The 12,020-nt window shown below is 39.1% G+C and overlaps 2 protein-coding genes across 2 annotated transcripts; both read left to right on the forward strand.

Moving 5' to 3' along the window:
- Nucleotides 1–2,105: 2,105 nt before the first annotated feature.
- Nucleotides 2,106–3,643, forward strand: LOC115663771 (transcription initiation factor TFIID subunit 15-like). The gene is made up of 4 exons (XM_056318894.1): nucleotides 2,106–2,229; nucleotides 2,339–2,706; nucleotides 3,102–3,218; nucleotides 3,331–3,643. The coding sequence occupies exons 2-3, from the start codon at nucleotides 2,342–2,344 to the stop codon at nucleotides 3,196–3,198; spliced, it is 462 nt and encodes a 153-aa protein (XP_056174869.1). The 5' UTR covers nucleotides 2,106–2,229; nucleotides 2,339–2,341; the 3' UTR covers nucleotides 3,199–3,218; nucleotides 3,331–3,643.
- Nucleotides 3,644–4,873: 1,230 nt separating this feature from the next.
- Nucleotides 4,874–6,173, forward strand: LOC130140145 (structural maintenance of chromosomes protein 3-like). Its single transcript, XM_056318760.1, has 4 exons — nucleotides 4,874–5,291; nucleotides 5,578–5,715; nucleotides 5,788–5,834; nucleotides 5,952–6,173. Exons 2-4 carry the CDS (start codon nucleotides 5,682–5,684, stop codon nucleotides 6,171–6,173), a joined length of 303 nt encoding a protein of 100 aa, XP_056174735.1. The 5' UTR covers nucleotides 4,874–5,291; nucleotides 5,578–5,681.
- Nucleotides 6,174–12,020: the final 5,847 nt, after the last annotated feature.

A 12,020-nucleotide genomic window follows, 5' to 3' on the forward strand; every position in this document is an offset into this window, starting at 1 on the left:
ATTGCCAATCCCGTGATAATCAAGGTGTTGGCGAACACCAGCATTGATACCGTCACTGGATACTCACAATTATGATGGTCAACAACTCATTCTTCTCCCTTCTTCCCCTCTCACCATCACCGACAACCTCCCGCCAGCCATTTTATGTACAAGGGCCAGTGATGACTAGACCGCTAGATCAGCATTTTCAAGCAAAATTAAATTGGAATGATCACATTTGAATTTTGAGCAAAAGGTTTAGGACTACAACCATAAAAATTGAAATGTTGAGGACTATATCAGCACCTACACAATATGTTTAGAACTAATTGGGTAATTTTCGCAAAATTTCATGCCACTTGAAGGTTCAATTACGCATTATTTTTATGTGCTTAAGCAAAACAACAAATAGGGGATATATTCATATATAAATTGACTTGATCCTTTGGGAGCAAAGCAGAATATTAAAAGAAATCAAAAGAAAAGGCAACTATAAGAACAATCATTTGTATGTAATGGCCGTTGGCCTATAGTTCTTAAAGCATATGTAGTTGTACCCAACAAAAAAAGACGAAGAAAAGAACAAAGAGATGGCATCTCGTCCTATAACATAGAAAGAGAGAGGAATAAGATAGCAAATGGATCTTTCTCTCACTAAAGTTTATTCAACATGACGAGATATTCATCTTGTCTGGCAGGAAATTCCTCAATATAATTATTATTGTTATTATTATTAATTTCAAGAATATAAACATGACTCTTTTCTCGAAATCTAACTCTCTTCTTTTCCTTTCAGATTTGTACGGACAACGAGAGCTTTCGATTTTACGGTAAGTTCTTCTTCTTCTTCTTCTTTTTGAGGTTTTGAATTATTTGTCGGGCTGTAGATGCGATTAACAAGATGTTGAATTGACTGGGGTTCTCTCAGAGATGTAGTAGTTTTGTATTAACTTTTTCCAACCATGCTGTGGAGACCATCATGAGTGCATAGCGTTAGTGCTTATTTCTGAATTTCCCCCACTTGATTTAACTTCCTCGAAGTCCTCTAATACTTCTTCCCATTTATAAAATACAAACTAGCCATTATGCGGAGTGTAAATAATTAAGCCCTTCTCTTAACTGATTGTCAGACCTATCTTATGCCTCGATATCACAGATAATCAATTGTTAGATGCAAAATTTATGCAGATGCTTAACATGACTGGCGATTTGTGTGGCGTATTATGACTGCGTCTGTAATTCGCGTTAATTTGTCTCGATCTAAAACATCTTTATTTTAATTCTACATGCCAAATGATTGGCTACGATGAAAACATTTAATGTCAATTATTGTCAACTTAAAAATTAGACAGGATGTGTCATGCCATATTCGATTTTTGTCTTGGTAATTCATGTTTTATCTTGTATTTGTTTGTGGAGTAAAACGTGGTCATGTCCATTCTTGTCAGCCCTAAATATATATCCCATGAGCCTATTTAAAAAGTTGCCTGTGTGGTTAGCACTTATAAGCACTGTGATTGGTAATGAATGCAAGGACATCGATACCGTTTTCTCATTCCTTTCAAATAAGTTGCATTGCTTCCATTCAAATATGGGCCAAGCCCACATAAGGAGTATGTACTTGAAGAATCAAACAGGTTGGCGACCATTTTAGATGGGTGTTAACTTATGGATCAGTCTACAGTGTATCTCCAACCGATGTGAGTCTACAGATGTCATGAACGCAAAACTAAAGACTAACAAGGGGACCTAGTGGGAATATGTTTATTGGGGAGCAAAAATTTGTGAACAGAATGGTTTAGATTACAAGAATATATGAGCTAGCTAGGAAGTGCCCCGATGAAATTAACATGGAAAAAGAGGATTTTATTCGATCATTTTCACCTAAAAGAACCCGTAAAGAGAAGATGTACCAATCAGCTTTATCAAATTCCAATCCTTCTGGGGTGATGCCTTTTTCGGAATCCCCCATTTAGATTTCCAATTTTTTTGTTTTCCCTTTTGCGCAATCTTGATTTTGCAGAAGGCAAAGTGAGGAATATATCAGAAAGGAAAATCATGCGAACCCTCAAGCCATCAGATTGAACAATCAAAAGGGATTCTCGAAACCCATACAAGTATAAAAGACCACGTTCTCATATCTAAAATTTTCGTCACCTGAAGTCCATTGGCACAACCCTTCTTCAAGTGGTTGCACTTCAATCTTCCTCTCTCTCTCTCTCTCTCTTCCAATTTGTGATTTTTCTCAAGGTTAGTACGAGTCATATCGATAGTATTTTGTAGCTCATGATATATGAACATAGTTCCCTAAAAATTTCAAAAGTGACTATGTTCCCCCTCCCTTTCATTTTTTCTATAGCAAATGAGCAGGCCTGGAGATTGGAACTGCCAGTCGTGCCACCACCTGAACTTCCAACGGCGAGACTTGTGCCAGAGATGCGGAGAACCACGCCCCAGTAGTTTAGGCGGAGGAAGGAGCAACTCGTCTTTCCGGTCTGGCGCTGCCGTGGATGTGAAGCTTGGTGATTGGTATTGCGGCGTCGGGGGTTGTGGAGCGCACAATTTTGCTAGCCGCTTGAGCTGCTTCAAGTGCGGCATGGCAAAGGATGAATCACCAACCGGCGGTGGGTATGATGGCGACATGCCTCGGATGCGAGGTTTCGGGTACGGCAGCGGTAGTAGCGCGAGTCGGCCCGGGTGGAAGCCTGGCGATTGGATATGTGGGAGGTACATTTTTCTTAGTTAAAAAGTAGTCAACTTGACATAATACCTAATTCGCATGCATGCCTTTCTACATGTATCTCTACACCCCAAAGGAACATGGCATCTATTAGTACACATCTAAATTTATATAATATATGAGATACTCTTATACGGTTAAACATTAGATGCGCTCGCATGATATGTACAAGATAAATCTATATGCACACCTTTTTGTGGGAATATAATCAGTTTAGATAGTAACCGATCCTTCTTGTATCAATCTTTCTTTCTTTCTTTCTACGCATTCCAATAGAATTTCGACATTCGCTGTCATTTTACGTGATAGAATGCCCTAAGAAGAAGAGAAAAGGACTTCGTTGATTTATTGAATTTGATAAGCCAAACTATGAAATGAGCAGGCCGGGGTGCAACGAGCACAACTTTGCGAGCAGGACAGAATGTTTCAGATGCAATGCACCAAGAGAATCTGGTGGAAATTCTTGCTCTTCTTCGTAGCCTCATTCGACTTGATTAAGGTAATTACTAAGCAGAAGTGTCATGTACATGTGACCAAGTGTTTTTTGCTCTCTCTCTTTCTGACCTAACATGTTCCGGTCACTTAATTTCTCTATTATCGGTTAATTTCAGGAAAATCTCTTGAAGACCGATCGAGCCATGGCTAGTTTTTTGGGCCTTTAACTCCAAAATTTTTCGTTTCGCATAAGATGTTCGGAGAAATTATTGGAGATGATGACTCAAATGAAAGGAGGACAAATAGTTGCGAGGGTTTTGGAGTTTGTTTAAGTTCTTGCTCATACTTTGTTTATTGTGCCTTTGACATATTATAAAGCTCCTAATAAGCGACAGGATATAGTTTGTTTTTTTTTGGTCGAAGACAGGATATAGTTTACCGGCCTCTTTTTACCCAATGAAAGTGCCCATTGTTCTCGGTTTTGCCCCTTTCAATACCACAAAAAAAAACAAAAAGTGCCCATTGTCGTACACAGACTTACATTTCCATGGAAGTGGTCCAAACTAAAATTCTTAATGCAGCTCTTCCTTGCGATGCACTGTTTTGAGGTGATTCATGAAAAATCATGAGACCGCGTTTCGAAGTTAAATCAAATCCACTAAGATAATACGGTTGTTATGAGCTTAACAAATGGTCGAGATTCTCTTGATTTATATCGTGTTTTTGGTTTGAACTCCATACGAATTGGGTCTCGGGTTAGATCACACAAGAAAACCCTTCGTGTTCGGGTCAGATCGGATATTAGTAAGGACCTGAATCGAACCGGTCTATTGACACTCATACCTTATACCTTGAAAAGGATGTCACGAAATAACATAAGTATTTAATAACCGATACCACACCCATAAGAATTGCATATGTTCCTCCCGTTCTAATAGTTGAAAACCCTAACTTGCCTTTCCCTATTTTTCCCTTGCAATAAATCATCACCACCACTAGAAAAGCACTACAAAAAAACATGGATTTTGCCACGGAAATTTGCGACGAGAAATTTTTCGTCGCTAATTTGCGACGAAATTTGCAACGGATTTTTTTTTCCGTCGCAAATTAGCGATGAATAATTTTCGTCGCTAATTTGCGACGGAATTTGCCACGAAATAAAAATTCGTCGCAAATTAGCGACGGAAAATAAATCCGTCGCTAATTCCGTCACAAATGAGCGACGACCAACTTTCCGTCGATAATTTGCGACGGAAAATAAATCCGTCGCTAATTCCGTCGCAAATTAGTGATAGAAAATTGGTCGTCGCTAATTTGTGACGGAAAATAAATCTGTCGCTAATTAGTGACGGATTTTGCGACGGATTGGAAAATGCCCTTTATTTTTGGAATCCGTCGCAAAATTCGTCGCAAATTTACGATGGAAAATAAATCCGTCACAAATTTGCGACGGATTGGAAAATGCCCTCTATTTTTGGAATCCGTCGCAAAATAAATCCGTCGCAAATTCGCGACTGTTTTATTTTCTTGTCGCTAAATCCATCTTAGCGACGGATTTAGCGACAAAAATCACTTTCGCACCTTTGTCGCTGAATCCGTCGCTAAATTTAGCGACGAACTCTGAATTTAGTCCCCCGCCAATCTCTCAAATCTGTCCGCCCTCACCCCAGTTTCTCTCTCTCTCTCTCTCTGCTATTCCTCAGAACCCCCCCCTCCCCCCTCCGCCAAACACCTCTCCGTCGCTCCCTCCTCCCCTCCGCCAGTCATGATGGCCACCCTCACCGCCGCCGCCGCCGCCGCCGCCGCCGCCGTTGCCTCCTCCTCCGTCGCCATCCGCCCGTTCCGCGCCCACAAGCCCTCCCGCGCGCCCCGCCGGGATCCGGTGCTCCGTCACCGAGGGCCCCGCGATCTCCCAGCCGAGGGCCGCCGGCGGGGGACTGGTTGATTGCGTGGTGGTCGGGGGCGGGATCAGCGGGCTCTGCATCGCCCAGGCGCTCGCCACGAAACACCGCGACAGGGCCCCCAACGTGGTCGTCACCGAGGCCAGGGACCGCGTCGACGACAACATCACCACCGTCGAGAGGGACGGCTACCTGTGGGAGGAGGGCCCCAATAGTTTCCAGCCATTCCGAGATTTGTACGTTCCGTCTACTCTGATTTTGTGACCTTTTTATTGAAGTTCTCGAGTATGTTTGTGTGTTAACTGATAGATACATCGTCGGATTATTGTAATGGTTGTCGTTGCTCTTGTTTCGTTAGAATTGGGTATAGTCTTGATCGAGAAATGGAGATGATGTTTGTGAGTTTATAGGGTAAATGGGTCAGGATAGGGTGCTTTGCAAGTGTTTGATGAAGAATGACCCAGTTCTCCAATTTGCGAATAGACGTGCAATTTTGGACTTTTTTTATGCTGTTGCGAATAGCGGGGCGAGGCTCGAATCGGCGTGAGTTCTTTCTTGGGTGTTCTTCCTTTTTTTTTTCTGGGGGAAAGGAAGAAAATGGAGAGGACAAAGCTATCGTTGGATAGATGCTCAAGAACACTCAGACTTCACTTGCAGAAGGTAGTGCTTCATGTGTTAATTTTTTTGAAGCTTTCTTTGGATAGATGCTCATTCTCTTGCTTGTCACTTCAGAACAAGAACGCAATCGCCAGTTGACAAAGCCTGTAACTGCTGAAAAGGTAGGATATGGTTCTATGTATTGTTGATATTCGCATTGAGGTTGGCAATGAGAACCTTGCCAGAGTACAGTTGTGCTGTTTTTGTGCATATTGGTCATCACTTTTGTTTGTTTGCAGATGGAAACAAGAAAAGCAGAGCTTGAGACTAACTTTGCAACTAATCTCAAGAGGCAGAAGCAAGAGTATGAGGCTATTATATCCTCATCAGAGACTGATTTGCATGAAAATGAAGTGGAATCAAAGTGGCAGGAGCTAAAAGATACTAAATCATTGGCCATTGATGCAACCCAGCGATTAGAAGGTAGAAATTTTGGATTGATCGGAATATTGTTGTCTTGAAGCTTTAGATTTTGTTCGCGCTTTTGATTGAAACAAAAATTATCAGGAATTAATAGAAGCACAGAGGAAACAAATAAGCAAATCAAAAAGATCAAAGATGAGATGGCAAAGTTGAAGGTACTATTTAATTTTTTCAGTGTGGACTAAATGTTGGTATTCAACTCTTTGGTTTCTTCTCAAATGATTGCTCGAATGCAGGCTTTGGAGGACACCTATGAGAAAACACTTCAAGATGAAACTAAAGAACTTGAACAACTCTTTAGCCGGAGGAATACTCTTATAGCTAAAAAGATGAGTACTCAAAAAAGTTAAGGAACTTGGGCCCGTTATCTTCTAATGCCTTTGAGACGTATGTTCCATTGTCTAACTGTGAAAATGTTTTGACTTTGAAAATGCTTTTGAGGCGTATGTTCCCTTTGCTACTGAATTTTAATTTGGTTTCCACTATTGAAGCTCATCATACCTCATTACATATGTTTGAGATTATAGTTATAGACGGAGGAGCATCAAAGAGTTGCAGAAGATGCTTCACAGATGCAATGAGCAGCTCCGACAGTTTAGTCATGTAAACGAGAAAGCACTTGATCAGTATGTGAACTTCACAGAGCAAAGGAAGTAAGCATCTCACATGGACCGTGTCTTTAGTTTTGTTCAGTATTTATATGATGGAGATTGTCGCTAAAAGCCGGATATTCTTTTTTGATTCATTTCTGTCATCATTGTTTATTGTGCAAGATTAGTTATTATGCAAGATTATTTATTCTCTCATTATGTGTACTATAAAGAAAATATTTATGTCATTCTTGTGGAAAATGTAGATGAATGTATTTCATTTTCATATTATTATAATATTTTGATGTTATTAAGTGCTTAATCAATGTTAAATATAAATTTCAGAAATTAATTTTGCTTTTAATTAAGTTTAAAATCGAAAAATAAAATAAATGATTTTATCGTACGATCACAAATTATAAAAGTTCGTTACAAAAATAAAATTTCGTCGCTAATTTCGTCCCTAAACGATATTCGTCGCTAAAGAATTAATAAAAAATCGTTGCTAAATTTGTTCATGAATAATGTTCATGGCAAAAGTCAAAATTTTTCGTGACAAATTTGCGACGAATTTTGCCACGAATACAGTTCGTGACAAATTAGCGACGAATTTTGCGACGGATTCCAAAAATAAAGGGCATTTTCCAATCCGTCGCAAATTTGCGACGGATTGAAAAATGCCCTTTATTTTTGGAATCCGTCGCAAATTTGCCACAGAAAAATAAATCCGTCGCAATTGCGACGGATTGAAAATGTCCTTTATTTTTGGAATCCGTCGCAAAATCCGTCACAATTTTTGTGACGGAAAATTTTTGCGACTAATTTTGCGACGAATTATTTGCGACGGATAAAGTTCGTGGCTAATTTGCGACGAATTTTGCAACGAATTATTTCCGACGAATTTTGCGACGAATTTTTTTCCGTCGCAATTTAGCGATGGAAATTGAAATTTTCTGTTGAAAAATTTTGCGACGCCGAATTAGCGATGGAATTTTTTCCGTCACAAATTCGATTAGCGATGGATTTTGCCAAATTTTTCGTCGCAAAATTTATCGCTAATCCCTTGTTTTTTTGTAGTGAAGTGTGGTTGTCGTCGGCCTCTGGGCACTGCAATTCCGAGCTAGAACTCTTTCGCCTGTCATCCACGTACGCGTTGAAAAGAAGATGCACTCGCAGGTCTATTCAATATGTCAGTTTCACTCTTTAAATTGAAAGAGTCTTGAGTATATCCTAGTACAATAATATACATCTTTTAGTACTCGATCCATACCGATTAATGAAAGATCGACTCACGAATCACTTCACACTTCATGCTTATAATGCTAATCATACAAGCAAAGAATTGGATATCAACTTTAAAAAATATGTTTACATCCATCTACGATTTTTATAGAATGCACAGCATACATTAATTTGTTATCCAACTCATATTTATCAACATTGATTAGAGTAGCCATGATTTGAAAAATCGACCAATTATCCAAATAAACGGTGATTAATATGGATTAATTAGTAAATGAGCTATATAGGTTGTACATTTGAAATGATCCGTCTAACTATATCCCAATCAGGTGGATCGGCCATGTATTAACATTGGGACGTCACAATTTATATATTTCTTCTACTCCAATTGTCGAGACGTTGACACCGTGGTGTGTCCACCGTGCACGGAGTGTCCCCACATTGATACGTGGCGCATCCGTTGCGTACCGAGTGTCATTGATCTTTATCCGCACTTTCAACACGCTTTGACGTACACATTCAACATGTATATCAACTTTGACATGCATTTTTACGTGAATTACGCCTCTTGTGATATGCATTTTATAGTATGTTATATTTAGCCTTGAAATATTTTTACACATGTCTACTACTGAGAACTGCTATATACGAACATAAAAACTTCAAAAAACTAATAAAACCTTATATATTGAAGAGTCAAATACAATTTTGGTCTTCTAAGTTTCGATATTTGTGCAATTTGATCCACTAATTTTTATTTTGTTCATATAAACATTCTAACTTTTGGATTAGGACCCTTTGGTCCTCCAAGTTTTATTTTGTGCAATCTAGTACTCTAAATTTCGTGAATTGTGCAATCAATCAACCACTTTAACTAAACAGCCAAAGTAAGAAACCGAACAATCGCTCTTTAGTGTGAGTTGCCATATAATAAAGTGAGGGTATGGATGCTATTTATTAATTTTTAGGGATAATGACACAATCTCTGAACTTTGGCCTAATGTGCAATTTAGTCTATGAAGTTTTAATTTGTTCAATATAGTCCATGAACTTTAGCCTAATGTTCAATATGGTGTTTGAATTTTTAATTTGTTCAATGTGGTCCTTAAACTTTTGGTACATGTTCAATTTAGTCCATAAACTATATAAAAATGTTCAATACATTTTAGTGATGAGCGACATATGGTTTATTTGCTCCGGAGTTCTTCTCAAATAAGAAAGTTAATGGTTTGCTTGCAAGTTTCTTTTGGCTAAGTTAGGTTTGTAAATTGCATCAAGTTTCTTATTTTAGTTGATGGTTTTGAATTTTGTGGAGCTATAGTTTGAACATATGGTGTTTAATCAAAATGGTTGCCAGTCAAAATATGTATGAAACTCCTTAAAATCGAGTTAGCTTGTCTCCAATCGAAACATGCATGCTTCTTTGTGTGGGGTTTGGTTCATTAATCATGTCCGAAACGAAAGAGTTCTAAACTTCACTAGGCAAACGACAATGAAAAACGGCGAGATTATTTAACTTCGCTAGAGTTTTGTATCATGTTTACATGTTTTTGTCCAGACTCTTCTACCGGTAGTTCCATTACCGGTAGAAACAATTCAAAAGCCCCGCAAATTGTCCAAAAATTCTGACCTCTATAGATGCGAGTAAGCCTTATTCGAACTTTGGATCACGACTCTTTCTCCTGACCGGATTGAAGCGCCACGAACTTTGGATCATTGTCAGAAGATGCAGCACTTGCAATAATAAGATTTTTTTCCACGCGTCCAATCCGCTAGTAGCTAAAATAAATGGAGCAAGAACTGAGTACGTCAGAGTGCTTTTGCCATCCATTCGAGACCAAATGAAAAATAAAAAAATTAGGAGAGTGCAAAACAGACTGCCCAAACTAGAAACTGCTCGAACCGGCCGGTTTAATCTGGTTCCTAGTTCCTAAAAGTGAAAGCGGTGTTCGGGCGGTTCGGTGACCAACTGGACCGGACCGACTCATATATTTTTTTTAGTTTTTTTATTTCTACAAAAAAATTAGTAAAATATAAACTAAATCCTAAGTGGAGTATGTTTTTTAGTTCATCTTTTTAATTTGAGGATCATTACTGATATTTGATCATTCATGGTTGCAAAAGTTAGGGTCCTTTTACTAAGATCTTTTTCTAAAAAAGCAGTGGGGAATACCAAGAAACGGCATCATGTAGTCGGGAAAAAAAAAGTGACCTGGTCCTTGTTCTAGGACCAACCAGTCCTGTCCCCAGTCCAGTTCCCGATTCCACCTTGAAATTAGAACAAATCGGGAACCAATCACACCAAAAAAAGTCATTTAAAGAAATTCAAATTGCTCTGGACACCATCAATGTGCCACTAACAAAATCATGACAAGATTTTTACTAAAAGAAGGGGCACTGACTCAAAGCTTCCGTCCAGCAATAATCATGATGATGAGCATGCGAGAATATTCGACCCTTGGAGCATTAACTCAGCGCCCAAAAGTCGGCCAAGAGTGCGCTCATACATACCTTGCTTAAAAGCAATTCTTAAGGAAATACCTTATACAATTCTACTGATTCTGGAATAAAATCTGACCTCAGCACCAGTAAATCGTAGCCCTTCCGCCTTAGATCTATAAGATATTATACCAAAAATATATCCTTACCATATACGTACTTTCCATATCCATTTCTGTATACAAATAACGAGTGCTAACATGCGGCCACAGGTCAGAGCGTTACGACCATCCCTCTGCCATTTTCCCTAACGTCCATCTCTTGGGCAGTCTGTTGAACACCACTGCTTGCTTGAGCCTGGATGGTTGTAGGCCATACTATACTCGCTATAGGGTGGCTTGTTCTTGGCTTTCTGGGGTCATCATTTTAAATTTCTTCAATCCTCCTGGTATTGGCTGGGATCATGGTCTGAACTTCCAGAAGGACTATGCTCTGCTATGTCCTGGCACGGTTCCTTCATTCAAATCGCTCAGAGAAAGGTTTCCTTACAATGCTTGAACTACTTGATTACACGAAGCTCAAATCTTATTCCACACTAGTAGACCCATTCTCATATTGAAAAAAAGCTTTTACAGATAGGCAATGCGCCTGTGTCATTGGTGGACGGTGTCGTGCAGGATGTTGAACACGAGCAGCAGCACAAGCAATCATCTGAATCATTTCCTCCGTGTCATAGCCCTTGTGCAGTTTTGGATCAACAATGGCATCAAATTTGCCATCTTCTAATGCTTGTATATATATTCTTGCCACAAATGTGACATTTTGATGTGTATATATTATTGACGTATCTTTTTTTCATGTTTCCATCTCCGGAAGGGGAAGGATACATTCTTGATGATGGAGTGCGATCAACGTCAATTGATAACATATTTTCTTTCGATTACCAAATCTTGAACATTTCCTTTTATGTGCAAAAGCCTAATCCATACTTGTCAAAATAAGAATCATTTCCTTCCTTGTGGTAACGGTGATCCACAGCAGACTATAAATGGTGATCACTAGGATTCAGGTTTGAGATCTACCAGGGGATACGGTTTATGTGCACATAAGGAAGAGCATTGTTTTGTTTGGTCTCTTCGACAATGGCAATGGTAAATCTACAAATGCAGTTTTCCGATTAGTTGGTTTTGATGGTAAGCCCAAGATTTGGTACTAATAATGCTTATCATTAAAACCAAGAAAACTGCATTCGTGGACGCACAAAAACTGTATCCCTTGATACATCTTAAACCTAAATCCTAATGATCAGCATTAATAGTCTGTTGTGAATCACCCTTACCACAAGTAAGGAAACTATTCTTCTTTTGGCAAGTATGGATTAGGTTTTTGCACGTAAAAGGAAATGTTCAAGATTTGGTAATTGAAAGGAGATATGTTATCAATTGGTACCAATTGCACTCCATCATCAACGATATATCTTTTCCCTTCCAAAGATGGAACATGAGAAAAAAAACAGGTCAATAATACATATACATCAAAATGTCACATTGGAGGACGACAACGATGACCTGTCGCCATTGGAGGATGACCCGTCGACACTGGAGGATGACCCGT

Source organism: Syzygium oleosum, unplaced genomic scaffold (genome assembly GCF_021117445.2).
Source record: "Syzygium oleosum isolate NSW1041296 unplaced genomic scaffold, Sole_v2.1 Sole_v2.16, whole genome shotgun sequence".
NCBI classification, from domain to species: domain Eukaryota; kingdom Viridiplantae; phylum Streptophyta; class Magnoliopsida; order Myrtales; family Myrtaceae; genus Syzygium; species Syzygium oleosum.